The 20785-nt window shown below is 47.4% G+C and overlaps 1 protein-coding gene across 1 annotated transcript; it reads left to right on the forward strand.

Annotated features, from left to right (window-relative positions):
- Positions 1-8590: 8590 nt before the first annotated feature.
- LOC140899797 (putative mitochondrial transporter UCP3) lies at positions 8591-20546 on the forward strand. Its single transcript, XM_073315929.1, has 7 exons — positions 8591-8676; positions 11317-11539; positions 12962-13172; positions 14132-14329; positions 16762-16863; positions 17763-17943; positions 19776-20546. The coding sequence occupies exons 2-7, from the start codon at positions 11414-11416 to the stop codon at positions 19888-19890; spliced, it is 933 nt and encodes a 310-aa protein (XP_073172030.1). The 5' UTR covers positions 8591-8676; positions 11317-11413; the 3' UTR covers positions 19891-20546.
- The last annotated feature ends 239 nt before the right edge of the window (positions 20547-20785 follow it).

Here is a 20785-nt window from a genome sequence, read left to right on the forward strand (position 1 = left end):
TGGAATTTTGTGGACAAATTATTTTTCTTATTTTTATTAATTTATGTAGTCATTTCTAATTTTAAAAAAATCACAAGTTTCAAGTGTCTCTGGATAACTGACCTAAACACAAACCATGCTAACTTATTTTGAATGATAAAGTTTGTTTCAATAAAATAAAACTTGTATTTTTATGCCTTCCTGCTGTTTAAGATGTTGTTTTAGAAATGTTATTGTTCACATGTTAAAAAGTTAGAGCCTGATCCTCCCAGTGGAGTCAGTGATAAAATGCCCATTGACTTCAGTGGTGCAGGATTGTGCCTTTAAGCCCAGAACCTTAAAGACTCCTAAGTCCCATGGGCATTGAAATCAATGGAAGTTAGGTGCCTGAATACCTTTGAGGGTATGGGCCTTAGTAACTTTGCTGGGAGAGGATTTTGTAAAAGTCATCTGTCGGTGGGAGCCTTTCCCTGAAAATGTTTAGCCCCAGGGAACTGGTTAGCTTGGAAACAAGCAATGACGACTCCTTTGAAATCTAATTTAGGTCCATAGTATTCAAAAACTACTATATGATGAAGTTTGGGTGTCTACAAGGAATGAGTCTGTGACCCTCAGAGTTCCCAGTGGACACATGTCCAGGTCTCCAAACTAATCTGAACTGCCACGAAGGACCCCCTTGTTGGCAGTCTCAGTAAGGAGGCCAAGGACTGAACGGGCCAAAAAGGCAGGAATCCCCTCTCCTCACCTCTAGCACTTTGTCTACACCAGGAAAAATCAGCTGTGTAATTCATCACTGTTTCAGGTCTCCAGGTTAGATAATAGACCATGGCTCTATTGGGACTTAGTCCCTATTTCTGCAATTGCCAGCTAGCAACCAGTGGAACTGCACTACTGCAAACCTGCCGTGTTTTGCACTGGTGACACTTACCCATGTTACACACAGGGACAAGCTTTCCCCAGTCAAACGGTGTTTTTTCTTGTCTACAGCTGAGGTTTGCTCTGGTTTAGCCTAAGCGGTCATAGGTGCTGGAACTAGGGGCGCTGCCAAACCCCTTGGCTTGAAGTGGTTTCCGTTACATACAGGGTTTACAGTTTGGTTCAATGGCTCCCAGCACCCGCATTATAAAAATTGTTCCAGCACCCCCGTAAGCGGTCACTAGTGACCTGTGGCCTGTTTGCGTTACTTCTTCCACTGGGGGATGGTTACAGGTGTAATATGATTTTGGCCCATGGGGAGGCACCCTAGCAGGATGTGGTTTAGGCACAATGTGGAAGGGAGCTTGTAGGGAGCTGGCATTGCTGCTCCCCACATAGTACCTGTTCCGATGGAGAAATGTCAGGACATTTAATCTTCAAGGCTAGCGCTTCTTATCAGCACTGAGTTCAATGAATAGAACAAGCACAGAGAGGAATTTACATGCCTATTTCACAGTGCATCAGGTTGGCCTTTCTACTCTGAGCCAACCTTGCCCTGGTCCTTTGTAAAATGAATTCCAAGTCCCAACCATTCCAATCCCCTGTCCTACACACACTTCCATTTTCCAGATTACCAGCCACAATGAATGGGTAGGAGGTCAAGAGGGAGCATAGCTGTGTAAATATCTGATACGCACAACCCTCTCCTCCTCCATGAGAGCAACAGCTATGCAACAGCTTCTTGCTCAGCTCCTGTAACACTGGGCAGCACCAGGAAAACCTGGCTACGTTGTGCACAGAGATCTGAGCCTCTGCCTCCCATTCACGCAACATGCTTGGTGCAATTGTGTTTACATTTTTGGATGTCTTTGGTGCTGTTGTGGACACAGGTGAATAATCCAGATGGAGCATTGTGGAGTTCTGTAAACCAGTGACGTTCCTTACCCTGAACTAAATGTCCTGAACCTAGCAACTCAATAGCTGCTGGCTGGACAAATGTTGGCTGTGTGTGTCCTGAGAGGCTGCTAAATACCAGTTGGAACAGGAGCACCGTCACTGAGCAAAGGACCAGAGGAAGGTTGACAGTGTGTGCAAGGATGGCTGTGTTGCCGTAGCCACTGTTACAAACGTTCTTCCTCTTTATATCATCAGCTGTAACCTGTAGAGCAAGCAGTTCCTGTTGCTTGCCTGAGCTAAATTCACGGAAATACCTGCAGCAGGACCGAGCGCAGGAGGCAGCCGGTAATTGCTTGACGGCAGGTGCATGCGTTACTCTTGGAGAGGCTGAGGGCTGCAGTTCGTGCAGCGTTTGTGAGGAAAAGCTCTGCGTGTGCTCATCAGGCTGAGACGGGGGCGTCAGGCACAAATGCGATCCAGTGTCTCTGCACTACAGAAGTAGACTAACTCCTATTAAATGTGAGCTGCAAAGGGGAATAAATGGGTTAATGCCCCTTGAGGGGTATAAAAAGAGCCAGAAAGTCCATTTCCCACCATACACACACAAGTGGGGGGGGTTTCCCCTGCTAGTTTTTTTGGGGTGTTGAATCTTTAACAATGACGTCTTTTCTCCCTAATGCTTCTCCTGCATGTGAGAGGTAGGTGTTAACAGCATCGCTGCGTAAACGTTAAGCTGTCTGAATAAAAAGCGCTCCTCTCAATCAGGTTCCACTTGTGAGACATCTCTCTGGTTTCCTTGATGATTCTCCAGGGCTTGTCATTGTACTAAATCAGTGTGCATTGCTGAGGTGATACACGGCAGTGAGCTGTCTGCAGCAAAGCCATAGGAAGAGGCTGCTGCTCTTATTCACCTGAATGGAAGCCTGGGGCCAGCCTCCAGTGGCATGACCTTCTGTCCCAACTGGATTCTTGTTCTAACCCGCTCTGTTTGAATGGGCAGAGGGAGAGGAGTGTTGTTTTTCCTGGCCTAGATCCTCCCAGCACCAAGCCCTTGGCAGGTCAGAGACTAGCGAGGGTTCTCTTGTCCCTCCATCTTCTGCACTTGAACAGAGATTGGGCAGCGGGGACTTCTCACTGCCTGCCGCCCTTCCCCCAGCAGCGAAGAGGGATCCCTCTCAAACCAGCTTCCTCCCCTGAGTAGTGACCAACAGAGCCCCAACCAGCTGAGCCCTTTCATTTTTCCCAAACAGAAGCTCGAGGGAGAATACACCACCAGGGCTGGAAATCAGCAGAGGAGCATGCTCTTATAGCCTGACAAACCCTCCCACCCCCTGCCCCTTCTGATTGGCACAGCTGGCCACACCTGGGGTCAGAGAGAACATTACATCATCGTGGTTCTTCCCTGTGAACCCAGGAGCTGAAATCTGCACATGCCCATGTGGGAAATAGCTCCCAAAGCAGCCTCCCATAAATAAACAGCAGGGTTAACCTAGGACTGGGACAGGTGGCCAGACTTTGACATGTGGGTTTCATGCTGCATGTCTGCATCATCACAGGCACAAGACTGCTAGTGCCCTTTCGCTGCCCTGGCCCACTGACAGTTTGGTCTTGCCATCTATTTCCTTTGCTGTCCCTGCCCCTGCTCCGCACTGGGGGGCAAAGTGGTCTGTCATGTCTGCTTTCTCTGGGGTTTGGCTCTTAGCTCCATCCTGTGATGGGTTGGGTCAGAGAAACCCCCTTGGGACTGCTACCTGATGTGCTGGGACTATTTCTGAGTCCATTTTCCTTGGCAGCTTGGGACTTCAGTACCTTACCTTGTTAAGCCAGACACACTAGCCTGCTACAAACACAGGCCCAGGTCCGAACCACATTCCCCCAAAAGCTGCAGGCTTAACTGAAAACAGCTTAAGAAGTGTTCCTGTCTCCACCACCCAGATGCCCAGCTCCTAATGGGATCCAAACCCAAATAAATCCATTTTATTCTGTATAAAGTTTATACAGGGTAAACTCATAAATTGTTCGCCTTCTATAACACTGATAGAGAGATATACACAGCTGTTTGCTCCCCCAGGAATTAATTAATTGCTCTGGGTTAATTAATAAGTAAAAAGTGATTTTATTAAATATTAAAAAGTAGGGTTTAAGTGGTTCCAAGTAATAACAGACAGAATGAAGTTACCATGCAAAATAAAATAAAATATGCAAGTCTAAGCCTAATACAGTAGGAAACTAAATGCAGGTAAATCTCACCCTCAGAGATGTTCCAATAAGCTTTACAGACTAGACTTCCTCCTAGTCTGGGTCCAGCAATCACTCACGCCCCTGTAGTTACTGTCCTTTGTTGCAGGTTCTTTCAGGCATCTCTTTGGGGTGGAGAGGTTACCTTTTGAGCCAGCTAGAGACAAAATGGAGGAATTTCCCAGGGCCTTATATAGTCTTTCTCTGGTGCAACATCACAGCCACAAGCAGGAGTCTCTAGCCACCTGGGCAAGTCACATGTCTATGAATGGTTTCAGAGTAACAGCCGTGTTAGTCTGTATTCGCAAAAAGAAAAGGAGGACTTGTGGCACCTTAGAGACTAACCAATTTATCTGAGCATGAGCTTTCATGAGCTACAGCTCACGCATACGCATCCGATGAAGTGAGCTGTAGCTCACGAAAGCTCATGCTCAGATAAATTGGTTAGTCTCTAAGGTGCCACAAGTACTCCTTTTCTTTTTATGTCTATGAATGATTCAGCTTTTTGCAGGCCAACGCCATTGTTTACATGTTAGTTTGAAGGTTCCCAGGAAAGCTCAGATGTGGATTGGAGTCTCTCAGTGTCCATTGTTAGTTAAGTACTCCCAATTACTTGAATAACCCCTTCATGCTATGTTGACCAAATTAGCCTTATGTGCTTCCTACAGCAAACACTTTTAATACAAGTATAGAGCCAATGCTCATAACTTCAAATATTAAAATGATACATGCATACAAATAGGATGAATATATTCAGTAGATCATAACCTTTGCAAAGATATGTTACATGGCATATCTAGCATAAAACATATTCCAGTTATGTCATATTTACACTCATACGCATATTTTTATAAAGTATTATGGGGTGCAACATCACACATCCCTCAACCTCTTGCACCAATGAAAGGAGCAAACAGGTGCGTGACTGCCTGGTTAGCTGCTAACAACATTCTAAGAAATTAATTGTCACCTATGAGCTTCATCATTGTCCTTAAGCTACACCCCCAATTGGTGTGTTGCAGTGACAGCAGGGATGGGACCCAGTTCCTCCTCCTAAAGCTTAGGCCCCTACCACTTGACATAAAGGAGAATCTCCATTAGCAGTATATGGGCATTGACTCAAAATTATGCAATTCTGATTCTCTCCAGTAATCACAGGTGGTGAATTTATTACCATTTCAGGAAAGAGGGAGAAATCAAATTCCACGTTATCTTCACCCTTGGATTTCCCAGTAAAATATCTGTTACTTTAGTATTTGTTATTGATAGTGCCCAGAGAGTGCTAGGTGCTGTACAGACATAAAAGAACTGTCCCTGCCCCAGAACATAGAGGCCATTTTTCTATTTAGAATACTATGTGTCTGTCTTCTGGACTGTAAGTTCTTGGGGCAGAGAGTGACTTTCCTTCTCATATTGTAGTGATGAGCAACATATAATAAATCCATCTGAGGGCAGTGGTACAGATGTACCCTAGCCCATGCGCCTAGAGCAACTTCCATCAAAGTGCTTTACAAACATCAGTGAATTTAGTCTCACACTGTGAGATGGGCAAGTATTATTCTCCCGAATTTAAAAATGGGGAAACTGAGGCACAGATGGACAACCACAACTCACCCAACATCACATAGCAAGTCAGCAGCAGAGTCAGGATTAGAACTCAGCTCTCCTCATCCTCTCCTCTGTGCTTTAGGCACAAGACCACCTTTCCCCGTACTGTGTGCTCGCATGCCACATCAGCATCCACATGTGCTTCGGTTAATTTCACAACACGCATAGGGTAATAATAACAACACCTAGCTCTCATATAGCACTTTTCAGCAGCAGACCTCAAAGCATGTTCCCATTTTACAGATGTGGAAACTGAGGCAGGGGCAGCTGAGCTGCATTAGCATTACATGGAACGCTGGCTGGCCCCTGGGATGCAGTATTTATGTTCCTTTAAGTTACCTGCAGTGTTTTAGTTGGAAGCTCAAGTGTCCCCAGCTGTCCCCTCCCCAGGCCAGGAGAGCAGGTGACTGGTGTGAATGTTCACACATATCCCTGTTGACACTTGTAGCCCTTTGCAGTTTCTCCCCCCTCCCTTGTGAGTTGGGGTCACTTGATCCATTTTGGATAGCACATCATCCGTAGGCTTCTTAGCTCACTTTACAGAAACAGCTTCTGCAAATAGCTGAAACAGTTGCTGGGGTGAGTCCTTGCTTAACTCCAGGCTCACTTGCTATAAAAGTATCTATTTTCATACAACTAGAGGCTACCCCAGCCCAGTCAGGCCGCTCTGGTTTCAAGCTGCAGACGGAGAGATGCAACGTAGACGTTCCAACTCAGGCTCCGAGCCAGCTGTCGTCACCAGAGAGTTAAATTCACAAGGGTTCACGTAAACCCAAACCCTCCAAGGTTTGCAAAGCCGAAACAGCTGCATTGTACGCTAGTTCCACCAGAGACTATGTACTACCCTGCTTTACGTAGGGACCTACGACAGGAAGGGGCCGCTTGGGTCACTGAGTCCAATCTCAGCTATTGCGGGCAATCCCATCATATCATCCAATTCATATACTGATCAAGTTCCATCTTAAAACTAGTTTGGTTGTTTGCCCCCTCCCTCCTGCTACTTTCGGGGGGGAGGAATTCCCCTGTTCCAGACCCTGATTCTTCTGATGGTTAGGAACCTTCTAATTGACAACCTCAATTTATTTGTGGCCAGTTTATCCCCATTTGTTCTTGTGCTAACATTATCCTTTAGCCTCAATAGCTCTTCTCCCTCCCTGGTGTTGCCCCCCCCCATGTATTTATAGAGAGCAATCAGTTCCCTGCTGGATCTTCAGGTTTGTCAGCATCAGAAGCTGTGCTGTTTGTCTACCTTGTGTGTGTCATTGACCTCAGGCAGAGAAATGAGGCAGGTCAGTTTCCCTTTGGTTGTTAGTTTCCCTTCCTGGGTTTCATGCACTACTACAAGGCTGCAATGTTTCTGCTGCAAAGATAGCAGCAGAAAGTTTAAACCAAAACAAAAATGTTTTATTGTTGTTTTTTTAATGGCATCAGATGTCTAATAATTTTAGGTTTGGCTAAAAACCTCACTTTTGGGGGCAAGAAGGGGTGGTTGGGCATTATACACAAAACCAGAATTTGTAGCCTAAAGAGTGTTGCTAACTCATGATTTTATCATGAATCTCACACTATTTAGTGTTTTCTTTAAAGCCCCAACTCCTGGAATCATGTGATTGTATGAAAACCTCAGCCATCATTTAAAAGAAAAGGCAATGTTCTAGCCCTGATGCCTGCAGAGAGAACTTGGAAATGTGACACAAATGCATCCTAAAGGGTTGAAAACCAGAGGGAAAATAAAAACCACACCACGTTATTTTAGGTTTAAAAATCCTGAGATTTAAAACAATCTCATGATTTCTGGGGCCTCACTCGTGATTTTTGAATGCTTGAGGTTAACTGTGCTGCCGGACAGCAGGCACTTGTGACTCATTTTGGGCCCCATATCTAGAGGTACAAAAACTAAAGTTGTGGAAACGTTTTCCTGATATTTTTAAATGGCAGTGACATTGTATTCTGCTTAGCACAACGAGCTCGTGAGGTGCTCTCTGGCCAGGCAAAGACAAGGGGCCAAAGTCAGTAGTGATGCATAAGGGGGTATAAATTCGATCCATACACCCTGCCTATTCCGCTAACTCAGCTTCCCAATGGAGCTAATTACACTGAGTTGCTTGGATGTGTTCTTATATAGCCCACACCTTAGTGCCTGAGCACCTCACAGACAGTGACAAGCTTGTCTTCACAACACCATTGCAAGGTGCGGTTACAGTAGACTGACACAGGCCGGGGAGCTGTGACTGCACCAGCCCAGCAGCAGGGCGAGTGCTGCTTACCCACCCCTGAGAGTGAGGCGGAGCCATGCTTTGCTGCAAGGAAAGGGAAGTTATATCCCCATTATACAGATAGGGGAAGTGAGGCACAGAGAGGCTAACGCCAAGATCCACAAAGGTATTTAGGCTCCCAGTTCCCCTAATTTCAATGGAAAGAAGCCTAAATACCTTTGTGGGTCTGGACTGCAGTGACTTGCCCAAGGTCTCACACACACACAGGCTGTGATGAAGCAGAATTGAATGCCAATTTTCTGAGGCCCAGCCCAGGATTTTCACCACAAAATCATCCTTGGGAAAGACCGTGTACGCTAGGCAGCCCACCTTAACACAACACGAGATGGCTGGGCAGCAAGTGAGTACATGAGCTTTTAAAAATATACCGTATATCTCTAATGTGCTGCTCTCTTCACTTGCTTGTGGCCCCTCCAGATCACTTTCCCCATCACGTCTCTCACTTTAGCCTTGCACTCGCACTCCAGGGCTACCACCGTTGCTGCCTCCCAGTGGTGGAGCGGCACTGTCCAGAACTAGTGTGACAGCCTGAGGCTTTCTGAAAAACACCAGGGTCTCATGACTTTTCTTCTCTGATCTATTTTAAACCTCGGGAGGGAGGCTGGTACTTGTGAACTTGCTGATGGTAAATGATCTCTGTCCTTATCCTTTGCCATTCGGCGAAGAGTGCAGCCCACGAGGGATATATAAATCAGGAGCCAAGACACTCGGCTCACAGAGGATGGCAAGGAGCGGCGTGCACTCAGCCTGCTGCATCTCTAAGGTAAGGCTAAGCGTTCACAGTTGCTGTGGGTTAGTATGAGTGGGTCGAACCCTGCAGGTCTTGCTCTGCGTCCTCATTCCTCACCCATTGCCACCAGGATCTATCTACCTAGGTGCGGGTGCTGCTCTCGGTCCCATTGGGGGGGAGGGATAGCTCAGTGGTTGGAGCATTGGCCTGCTAAACCCAGGGTTGTGAGTTCAATCCTTGAGGGGGCCATTTAGGGATCTGGGGCAAAAATTGGGGATTGGTCCTGCTCTGAGCAGGGGTTGGACTAGATGACCTCCTGAGGTCCCTTCCAAACCTGATCTTCTATGATTCTATGAGAGCGTTGCCTATGTGAAGGCTGACTAAATAAGTGCCCCCATTTACATCTCAGCAGCCCCACTGCAGAAAGGGCCGGCTCCAAAGCCCCCTGAAGGCAATGGAGATTTGAAGGAGCCCATTGGTTTGAAGGAGCTTTTGACCAGGTCCTAAGAGTGACCGTGCAGGGCAGAGGCTGGCTTAGGGTTTGTGCTGTATGCAGCTCCCTTTCTGTCATCCCCAAACACCTCGTCCCTCCAAGCACCCAGGTGTGAGAAGCCTCATGCTGTCTGTCCCGTTTGGAGTGAGTGCATCTCTGGCTTCGGCAACACCCGCATTAGTCTTCACATCTCACTGCTCCGGCCTGCCGCCGAGAGTCACCAATGCTGCATCTGCTTCCACCAGTGGGGAATCTGGAGCAGGGTTTCTCTGGCTCTCCAGAGGGCTAAGAGCAAGAGTAGCTGCAGTAACCGGGTCAGATGAGGGTCTCATAGCCTGGGTGGTTATAAAAACAAGCTGGTACTGCTAGTGTGGATGGGGATCTGTTCTCACGAGCAGTCCCGTTGGCTTCGTAAGAACATAAAAGCAGCCACACGGTATCAGACCAATGGTCCACCTAGCTCAGCATCCAGTCTTCCAACTGTGGCCAATACCAGGTGCTTTAGCAGGAATGAACAGAACAGAGAAATTATTGAGTGATTCATCCTCTGCTGTCTAGTCCCAGCCTCTGGCAGTCAGAGGCTTAGGGATACCCAAAGCATGGGATTACATCCCTGACCATCTTGGTTTATAGCCATTGACGGACCTATCCTCCAGGAACTTCTCTAATTCTTTTTAAAACCCCGTTGTACTTCTGGTCTTCACATCATCCCCGGGCAACAAGTGCCACAGGTTGACTGGGCATTGTGTGAAGTATTTCCTTATGTTTGTTTTAACCTGCTGCCTATTAATTTCATTGGGTGACCCCTGGTTCTTGTAATACATGAAGGGATAAATAACACTCCTTGTTTACTTTCTTCATGCCATTCTTCAATGAGCACCATAGGAAGGGAAAAGGATGGTCCAGAGCTTAGGACACTAGCTGTGGTTTGGGGAGACGTGGGTGCAATCCCCTGCTCTGCAACAGACTTCTTGTCTGATCTTGGGTATGTCACCTAGCCTCTCTGTGCCTCAGTTCCCTGTTAGCACGATGGGGTTAATAGCCCGGCCCTGCCTCGCCTCACAGGTATGTTGGGCTGTGAGGATAAATACAATCAAGATTGTGAGGTGCTCAGATACCATAGTGATGGGGGCCACAGACGTCCCTAAGCTCAATAGTATCTGGGACAGTAGTAACTTGTCCAAATCCATCCAGTGTGTAGGTAGCTGAGATAGAAAACTCCAAAGGATGCTCCCCCTATATGCAGAGTTAAGCGACGATCAGTCATTGTTGTTAAATAAATAAATGGGTGTAAAATATTTTCTCTCCTTATCCATCAATTATTATCCATTTGACTGAGATCCAGAGAGGCATTATGTATATTTTGGGGCTGTAAATTAACTGCAGTTAACTCAAGCAATTAACTCAAAAGAAATTAACTTGATTAAAAAAATTAATGATGATTAAAAACATTCATCATGATTAATCAGTTTTAATCCCACTGTTAAATAATAATAGAATACCAACTTAAATTTTTGATAAATATTTTTGGTTGTTTTTCTACATTTTCAAATATATTGATTTCCGTTACAACACAGAATACAAAGGGTACAGTGCTCACTTTATATTATTTTTAATTACAAATATTTACACTGTAAAAAAGATAAACAAAAGAAATAATATTTTTCAGTTCACCTCATACCAGTACTGTAGTACAATCTCTGTATTGTGGAAGTGCAACTTACAAATGTAGGAATTTTCTTTGTTATATAACTGCACTCAAAAAAAAAAGTCAAACTTCAGAGCCTACAAGTCCACCCAGTCCTACTTCTTGTTCAGCCAATTGCTAAGATACACAGGTTTGTTTACATTTGCAGGAGATAATGCTGCCCATGTCTTATTTACAATGTCACCTAAAAGTGAAAACAGATGTTCACATGGCACTTTTGTAGCTGGCATTGCAAAATATTTACGTGCCAGATACGCTAAACATTCGTACGCCCCTCATGCTTCGGCCACCATGCCATTCTGTACATTTTGTATTCTGCATTGTAATTGGAATCAAGATATTTGAAAATGTAGAAAACATCCAAAAATATTTAAATAAATGGTATCCTATTATTGTTTAACAGGGCGATTAAAACTGCAATTAATCGTTTGACAGCCCTAATATATTTACAGCTTCATTCATATCTTCCAAGGAGAATATCACTGCTGGTCCATCACTTGCTGATTGAACACTGCTTCCAGAGGAGCATCTATTTGCTGAACTGTGATTCCTGCTAACCCAGGGAAGCAATGGTCGGACTGAAGCCCACAGAAATCCCTCCAACTGCTACTGTTAAGTTCCTGGGTGCTGGGACAGCAGCATGCATAGCAGATCTCTGCACCTTCCCTCTGGACACTGCGAAAGTCAGACTGCAGGTAAACGTTCTTGTTGGTATTACTATAGTACAAGGATACTGGGACTCAGCTGTGTCAGGCACAATGTATAGATGCGTAGTGGGAGACAGTTCCTGCTCCAAAGAGACAACAGTCGAAATAGTCAAGACGAAGAGATTTGTTCTGAGTCATATAGCAGGTCAGCAGCAGAGCTGGGCACAGAATCGAGCGCTCCCAAGTCCCAATCCTCTGACCCATGTGGTCTCTCAAATTGAGTGAAAGGCATTTTATATTAAATCATTGGACAAATCCAGCGCTTGCTGATAAACAGACTAGGTCTTTTTTCCTCCCATCTGTTACCTTTAAGGGTCAATCCAATTCCCATTAAAAGTTAATGTAAAGACATCAGCGGGAGTTGGATCAGGCTCTAACATATCTGGTTTGATTTCAGATGATGTTTGTTGTGTACCCTGCAAATCTGTGGGTGCCTAGAGATGTCTCAGTAGTATTCTTCTCAGCAAGTCCAGGTTGTTTTTCTGCTGTAATGTGATTAACGGAAACCACGGATAACTTTTTTTACAGACATGACTTGACTATAGTTCTGAGTGAAATCCACCCCATGCAGAGGCCCCAGCACAAGAGCTAGGGACCACTTAAGAGAGCAGAACCTCAGCCGGGGTAGACTGTCACTTGGAAGTCAATGAGCCTGTGAGAGTTTACCCCAGCTGAGGATCTGCCCCAAGCCCTCAAAGTGGATCTGAAATGGTACCTAGGCCTTGTGTTGTCCCCCTGCACCAGGGTGAATTTCACCCTCTTTGCATTGATATTGGAGAACATTTTCTATCTGATCTCAAAGCACTTTACGAACATGAATTAATTTAGCCTCCCACCATCACTCTGGCATTCTGGCCAAATTCCATCATTGATAATTACATCTAGGCTACTTATGTGCTCCACCATTTTCAGCTGGATACGGTAGGCCACTCCAGTTCCTGACTTGATTTGGCCTGTAACGTTGCTGTAGATTGATAAACAGCTGCCACACTCTACCCCAGAGGTGGCTGCATTTCAGTGGTGAGCAAAGAGATGACGACGCTATATCGCTGGCACAGTCCTTTTGCAAAGTGCTTTGGTATCCAGCTGGATGGAATCTGATGTGTAAATGTATGACAATTATAGCCTTGCAACTAGTTCACTGATCAAAAACGCAACTGCAGGTTGAATGCATATATAAATGACAATTTAATACCTTCCTAGCTCAGTACATGCCCCAAACTACCATGAACTGAGCTTACAGCTTATGAACTCTCCTAGCTAATGGGCCCATCTCTGCAAACCCTTACTCATGGATGACTTTACTTGAACTACTGACATGAATAAAGGTTTCAGGAGCAGGATCTAGCTGGCTGCACTAGAGGTGAATTGCCATCTGCTAATAATGATGTCTGTCTGTCTGTCTTGAAGATCCAGGGAGAGTCCAAGCCTAGCAAGAGCATGAAGACCATCCACTATAAGGGTGTCTTTGGCACAATCACCACCATGGTGAAGACGGAAGGTCCCAAGAGCCTTTACAATGGCCTGGTGGCTGGGCTCCAGCGTCAGATGAGCTTTGCTTCCATTCGTATCGGGCTGTACGACTCCGTGAAACAATTCTACACCTCCACGGGATCGGAGAGTGAGTGTCGGCACCACATGCTTCCAGGGGCGGTGTTTTTGGCCTCTATTTCAGAACGTCGAGCCACATCCTCAGCTGGCATGAATCAGCTCATGGAAGTCAATGAACTACATGAATGGAGCTACGCTGATTCACACCAGCTGAGGCTCTGGCCCATTGTCCTAGATGTTGCCACTTAAAAAAAAAAAATTACAGGCAACCAGTCTTTAGAGTGAGCTGAATAACCTGAGATCCCAAATGACGAATGGGGTAAACATGCTACACGTAGGATCCCAGTCTCATCCAGGTCCTGCAGTGCCCTGAGCACAGCTAAACTAGATGTTTGAGCACTTGCTTTGGGGCATGATCAGACACCTCAATGTCTTGTTGACAGCCAGTGCCCCGTCAAACAATGGCAGGCCCAAAAATCCAGGCCAGGTTTAAAGAGCGTGGTCCTTCCCATTTAAAAACTACATATTAGAACCAAATGTGTGACAAGCAGTTCCCTCCCTTTGGAGCCAGAGTCTGCAGCTGGATCAGCGTGGGGGCGGGAGTCCTAGGTCAGTGTTGTCAGAGTGCAAAGGGACGGTGTAGTGGGACAAGGTGAGCAGGGCCTTCTCTTACCCTACTCACAACCTCCTGATGGTTGCTATTTCCGGTGCTGCTCAGCACCTCTAAAAACCAGACCAGGATAGTTTAAAGTTGGGCATCCAGAAAACTAAGGCCAACCCCCAAATTAGAGGCCACCTGAAAAGTTAGGCTAAGTGACTTCCCCAAGGCCATGCAGGGAGTCGGCCTTCGCCTATGGCCTCAGTGCTGGATAGAGGGGACGTGCTCGCGCCCAGTCCTAGCAAGGGGGATGAAAGGCACTCTGGTTTAGTGGGGAGGCTGAGAAAAACTCAGCTCTGTGCATTGCTACTTAGCTGTCGATCCTAGAGACAAACCAGAGATTGCTACCCAGTTTATTCGCTCCCATTCAGATGCCGGTATTCTCACCCGGTTGCTGGCTGGCTGCACCACCGGAGCCATGGCAGTCACGTGTGCCCAGCCGACCGACGTGGTCAAGGTGCGATTCCAAGCCCAAGTGAGGCTGACGGAGGGAACCAAGAAATACAGCGGGACTGTGGATGCCTACAAAACCATCGCCAAGGAGGAAGGGGTCAGAGGCCTCTGGAAAGGTACAGGATTTATCTGTGTGGAGCAAGAGAGCCTCCCAGACCAATCACCCGCTGGTGTAAAGCAGGGTGGCTCCACTGAGGTCAGTCTCTGGAAGTCAATGGAGCTGCGCCAAATTACACCAGTTAAGAATCTGGGCCCAGCGCCTCAAAAGTGTGTAGGCCCCTAATTCCCATGGCTCTTAGTGAACAGAGCAAGCCCAGCTAACAGAATTCAGCTCTGGCCCCTCGGGTTCTGCAGATATCCCTGGAGGACAGGGCCAGCTGGTTTTAGAGTGGCCATGCGACAGCTCTGGCAGCAGGTCCATGTGACCAGACAGCATTCCCTTCCCTGCTTCCCAGATCTTCATTTCTGCTCCAGCACAGTGGGGAGGAGGCCTGCTCCTCTATCCTGGGGCTGGCTGCCCCTGTGCAGGTTAGGGCAGCCCTAAAAGGGCTTAAAATAGGACCTGAGTGGTACCTAACCCTCATCCTGGCTCGGCACAGGCTGCGACTTTCATGTATAATCCACTGTGTAGTATTTTTAAAGTGAGACAAGAGAGAGGGATGCATTTCCCAGACTGGCTCATCCCAGCATAAGCCACAATAAACACACTGACTATTAGACCCAAAAGGGCAGATCACAACCAATCACGGACCAGAGCAAACCAAACCAAAATGCCACCCCCCTCCCAAATGTGGGGGCTGGTTGGTCAGAAAAAGGAAATTGAGGTGCTCTATTCAGGCCCTGCTCACAACCCCCGACTCCACCCCAACCCCAGAATAGTGGGATGCTTCTGCCCAAATGATCAGAGATTAAATCATTAACAATGTTGACATAAAATCATCATTAGCGTCACCACTCACCTGCGATGGATGGGGGACACATCCCATCCAGGGCAAGGGTGAATGTCCTTGTTAGGGGGCTTATTCCTTCACCCACTTACTTCCCTGGTCCTTCTCGCATGAACAGAGAGCAACAATACCCGAAGTCCAAAGGTGCAAACAATTCGATGTTTATTGGGGTGAACTTCCAGCAAGCATGATTCCAGTTTCCTTCCTTAGTATCCTCCTTCCCAGCTCTGACACCACAGAGCCTTACACCTGTGTCCCTGTTCCCATTCCTACCCTTAGTCAAACATGATTCCAACTTCCTTACTCCCATTCCCTGTTCCCATCTCCCCCTTTAGCAAAACATGATTCCAATTTTCTTACCCCCATTCCCTGTTCCCATCTCACACCCCCACACCCACACCCACACCCCATCACTTCCTCATTGACTACAGATTATATAGTAAAACTTGAGTTCTGCTTAGCTATACCTTAACCAATCATTTTCCTGAAATTTAACTAACCAATCCTAACATATTGTAACATGATTATGTAACCAATTATATCCCACCACCTCAATTAGTTTACACCCAGCAAAATTAATTAGACAGCAGACAGGAACAATCACAGAACCAGACAGAGATTATACAGACAAACAACAGCAAAGTGGGAACTATAATGACAAAACAATACAGAAGTGAGGATTTCACATCCCAGCTATTGATAAGTGAGTTCTTGCCAGACAGGATGCTATCAAACTAAGTTTCCTTTTACATTTTCTAGGCACTTCCCTTTCTCTGGAGGTGATAGGAATACAATCCTGTCCTGATAGTGCCTGACAGCCCAATAGCACCTTATTTCAATGTGACTAGTTTGGAATGTGAGGATGTGACCGGTCGCTTCCCAGCTTATGGCTGCCTCTGCTGCTTAGCCAAAGGCCTTAGCCTAAGAACAGGGCCTCAGACTGTCACAGTAAGAGAAGGCCCTTACACTGGCAGACAGTGGTTTTGATTCTTTCTTTTATACCTCTATAACTAGCCAAGTGATAAGAATACACCTAAATTCTTAGAGTACAGGCCTTTGCAGACAGGCCTGAATATCTATATCCTAACAGTCCTTTTTCCTCTTGCATCACAGAAGTAAGGTTCATGGCGAGCCCACAGACCTGCAATAAACAGGTTTGCCTCATCACTTACTCTCTCCCCATTTCCTTGTGTGCTCAAGATGGAATGGTGATCCAACTATCCGAGCCCAGCACTGAGTCAAGGGCTCTCAGGTTCCATTGCTTGCTCTGCCATTGAATTGCTATGCAACTCTGGACTTCTCTCTCCCCAGCTGTATAATGGGGATAATGAGTCTTGGCCACTTTTGTAAAGTGCTTTGACCACTGTGGATAAATAATGCCACGTAATGGCAAGTATTATTCTTATTATCCCTTAAAATCCTGGTATCATAGAACTCCTGTTACCTAGCAGAGCTCCTTTAGGCACAGGTGTAATAAACACGATTAATAATAATACAGTCATGGTCATCACCAGCCCTACTCTGCTTTCAGAAGAGCAGTGTGATCTCGTATGGTCAGAGTCACTCTCTAAACCATTCATCCTTTGCGTCTTTTGCCTCAGGGACGTTACCCAACATCACCCGCAACGCCATCGTGAACTGCGGAGAGATGGTTACCTATGACCTCCTCAAGGAGATGCTGCTGAAATATCATCTAATGACAGGTGAGGAGGGGACCAAGGCCTTGAGTGAGTGAGGGTGTCCTTCCTTCTTCCTTTCCATCTGGGGAGCCTGGTGGTTAGAGCTCTGTCTCACTGAGCCCTCTCCATTGCTTCTCCTTCCCTGATGGCCTTCCACAATGGGTCATCCTCATTCTGCAAAGAGGGCTGTAGCCAGCTACCAATGCTGCTTCAGACATCAGGTGGAGGTTTCAGCAGCATGGTGGTAAGGATGGTCTAGTACAGAGCACTAGACCTTAGAAGACATAAGACCTATTCGCAGCTCTGCCACAGACTCCCTGCATGACCTTGGGCAAGTCACTTAGGGCCAGATTTTCAAAGGGATTCAGGCACCTAGGGGTGCAGATGGGCAACTAGTTGGATTTCCAAAAACCCCCATTGGGAGTTAGGTGCCTACACGCTTTAGGCAATCCCACTACATGCCTAAATCCCTTTGGGAACCTGGCACTTAGGCCCATATTTTCAGAAGTACTCATTGATTTTACGTACTTCAGTTTGGGGGCATCCAGCTTGGGGCATCTTGGGCCTGATTTTCAGGGGTGCGGAGACCTCGCAGCTCTCATGGACTTCAGCTGGCATTACAACTGGCTCTGTAGCTTTGAAAATCAAGCCCAAAGAGTCTCAAGGTATGTGTCCCAAAGTTAGTAGCAAACCTCCCATGGCTCCGTTTCCCCCATGTGGGGAATGGAGATACTTACCACTCTCTCGGGGAGAGGATCAGTTTACTGATGTCTGTAAATTGAACTGAGGTCCTTGGGTGGCATGCGCTCTAGCTGGGCATGGCACTGATGACTAATTGCAAGTGGCTCGTAAAGGCGAAATCATCCCGTTGGCAATGGAAAATTCCACTACCCCAAAACCCATTACCCATATTCCACCCCCAGACACTTTTCCTTGCCATTTCGTCGCTGCTTTCGGAGCTGGCTTCTGCGCCACTGTGGTGGCTTCTCCCGTCGACGTCGTGAAGACGAGATACATGAATTCCACCCCCGGCCAATACAGAAATGCCTTGAACTGTATGCTCACCATGGTGATCCTGGAAGGACCCACAGCATTTTACAAGGGGTAAGCGGCGCTTAAGCACTGAGACAGCTACAAATCTGTCTCCAGGCCTGTACCATGCCTATAGCCTATTCAAGGAGCAGCGCAGGTGACAAGTCTACAGAGGAGACTGACAGGGGCAGAGCACTGGGCTGAGAGTCAGGAGACCTGGGTTCTCGTCCTCACGCTACTACCAGCTCGTGTGGCCGTGGGCAAGTCACTTCGGGCCAGTTTTTCCAAAGCAGCCTCTGATGGGTGGCTTGGTCCGTGGCCCCCTCAGCCTGCGATTTTCAAAGGTGATAAGCAGCACAGGGCAGGGCAACTCCACCGCTAGTTCCCCTCAGTGATCCCGCAAGGGCCCGCTCAGAGGCTTCCGGCTCCCCTGGCTGTCCCCTCTCTTGGGCGGAGATGCATCTCTTTCCCTTCTGCCAGGCAGAGCTGTTCCCTGCCTTCACTGTGTTATTCCCAGCCTGCCCAAACAGGCCTGCTTGCTTTCTCTTCAGAGATGCTTAACAGTGTGACGGCCCCGGTTATAGATATCCCACCGCTCTTTCTGTGCACGTCTATTTTATTCTTGAGGTAAAAGCACTACAGAGAAAACACATTAAAAACAAGGGAAGAACCTGCACACATGCTAAGAACCTCATCAGAGATCAACCCAGCCCTTGCATGGGCTCGGGCAGGAGCAGTCCTGCAACACCCCACCCATGGGGTTTCCTTGGGGTTTCAAGTTCATCACAGCTTTACCTCAGAACAAGCGCCCAGTAGGCCCAACCCTCCCCAAAGGACTGGGGCCTCCGCTTGCTGGATCAGGAAGACGGCCCTGAGCCGGTTTGTAAGAGGCTATTTATCCCCAAACCCTTCCTTTGTCTGTGGGTCCCTGGGGAATCCCATCTGAACTCCACTTCCCCGGGGTAGCTCCAAACACCCAGCTGGAGGAATGACGTTAGCATCCTCCTCCTCCTCGAGGAGCACCACACCGTGCCACAGACACCATTGCCTTTTTAACACAATGCCCCCAAAGGCATTAACCCTCATCCAGTCTGCTATCCACTTATCTTCATTCCACAAGGTTGGTCCAGGACATTGTCAGTCTGTCCCATAAGCACCTGTTGGCTTCAGCTGGCTTGTGGTGGATGCTTAGTACCTTTGCAGAGCAGGCGTGAGGCTCTCACCACGGGCATCTGAAACACAAGACGCCCAGAAGCCTTTACAACATGGGAGCCTGAAGCTCTCTGCTCCTCCACTTCCCTGTGTGTAAAATGGGGAGAATTATACCTACCCACCTCCGTAAAGTTCTTTGAGATCTGCAGCTGATGGGCGCAAGGGCCCAGATGCTCACAGGTATAGAGAGGCGCCTGACTTCCATTGACATCAGTGGGAGTTTGGTGCCTTTGCGAATCTGGGCCTAGACCAGGGCTAAGTATTACAGATTATTAGTCTGGTTTCATATTCTGCTGTGCTTGCGAAACACGGGAAAGAGTCGAGCCCACCTGACTCGGTCTCATTATTTACAGAGCACCATATGTGCGCAGAGCAACTGGTAAGGTGTCTCCAGCCAGGGGTGGGCGCCGTGTCAGGTCAGGCAGGAATCAAGGCTACTGTTAAAGAATAGGAGTGGCAGGGGGAGCTGTCTGAAGGTGTGTGATGCCAGGCAGGAGAGAACAGAGGGGAACCCATGGATAGCAGGGATCATGAGGGAGCTAGTGGATGGGGGATCCACCAGCCAAGGGCAGGAAGAGATACAGCTTGTTGTTGGTTGCCAGGGGCATGGAGTACCCTGGTTGGGGATGAAGGGGAAATTCCTTAGCCTCTATGCTATTGGATCTCTTAATATCTATGGTCCCCTCCCTCAGGTTCATGCCCTCGTTCCTGCGGCTGGGATCCTGGAACGTGGTGATGTTCGTGACCTACGAGCAGCTGAAACGCGCCATGATGCTGGCCCAGGAGACGTGGGCATCTCCATCCTAAGCCCCAGGGAGGTCTCTGGGATGAGACGACAGAGGACAGCATGGGGGCTCCCATGGATTCTCCTCTCCCAGGCAAAGCTTGCAGAGCTGGCTCTTGCTGCTGAACTTTGACTGGGACATTCGCTCCCAGCCACTGAGGTGGGGGCATGCAGCTTTGGATGGACTGTCCGGAGACAGCTGGCTTTTCAAAACCCACTTGTCACAATTGGTGAGATGCCAACGTAAATTACGTTATTTAAACATGCCCAAGGGATGCACGATATTGAAGTGACAAAAAAGGACTCGAAAAAACAAAACCATCAATGAAGCCAAACTTTAGTAAAGCTTTCGATACGGCCTCTGAGCTCTTCGAACCATCTTGGATCCAGGTGCTGCCATGTGGACAGGAAACTGGAGCATAATCCAAGGGTGATGATAGAGGGCCAGGTACACTCTGACGGATGGGAGAGCAGTTTGATGGGGAAGCACAGGGGTCAGGATTAGGTTTAGTCTTATTAACTATCTTCAGAAGGAATAAACAGCCTTCATGAGTGATAGCAAATAGGGAGGAAATTGCCAATGTAGTTAAAGAAAGTGATCGGGGCTTAGCTTTTTACAGATTGGTGGGTTCTTTACCCAAGTGGGTTTTTCTGCTTAACTCTAGGCGCCACTTTTTCTCTGGACTTTTTATTTTCATGGCGCACGCGGCATGGTCCATGCTCTGCCCCCTGCCCAGCCTGATGACACAAACCCTGCCCCATGCTGCTCTCTAGCCCTGGCTAGTTGCGCTGGTTTTTAGAAAAATTTATGCTTATTTCTTTAAGTTTTCTGGCAAGCCACAAGATCAGAGCAATAACTCAAAGGAACTTAGAGACACTTGGGACATGGGAAGAAATAAATAGTCAAAAAATGTTCAT

Source organism: Lepidochelys kempii, chromosome 1 (genome assembly GCF_965140265.1).
Source record: "Lepidochelys kempii isolate rLepKem1 chromosome 1, rLepKem1.hap2, whole genome shotgun sequence".
Classification (NCBI taxonomy): Eukaryota; Metazoa; Chordata; order Testudines; family Cheloniidae; genus Lepidochelys; species Lepidochelys kempii.

What these genes read in the sequence shown, in the direction of transcription:
- LOC140899797 (XM_073315929.1), top strand. Translation starts at nt 11,414, where the DNA reads ATGGTCGGACTGAAGCCCACAGAAATCCCTCCAACTGCTACTGTTAAG. An exon ending in CACCTCCACGGGATCGGAGA is followed by an intron (nt 13,173 to 14,131) that starts GTGAGTGTCGGC and finishes GCTCCCATTCAG; the next exon opens with ATGCCGGTATTCTCACCCGG. An exon ending in GAAATATCATCTAATGACAG is followed by an intron (nt 16,864 to 17,762) that starts GTGAGGAGGGGA and finishes TTCCACCCCCAG; the next exon opens with ACACTTTTCCTTGCCATTTC.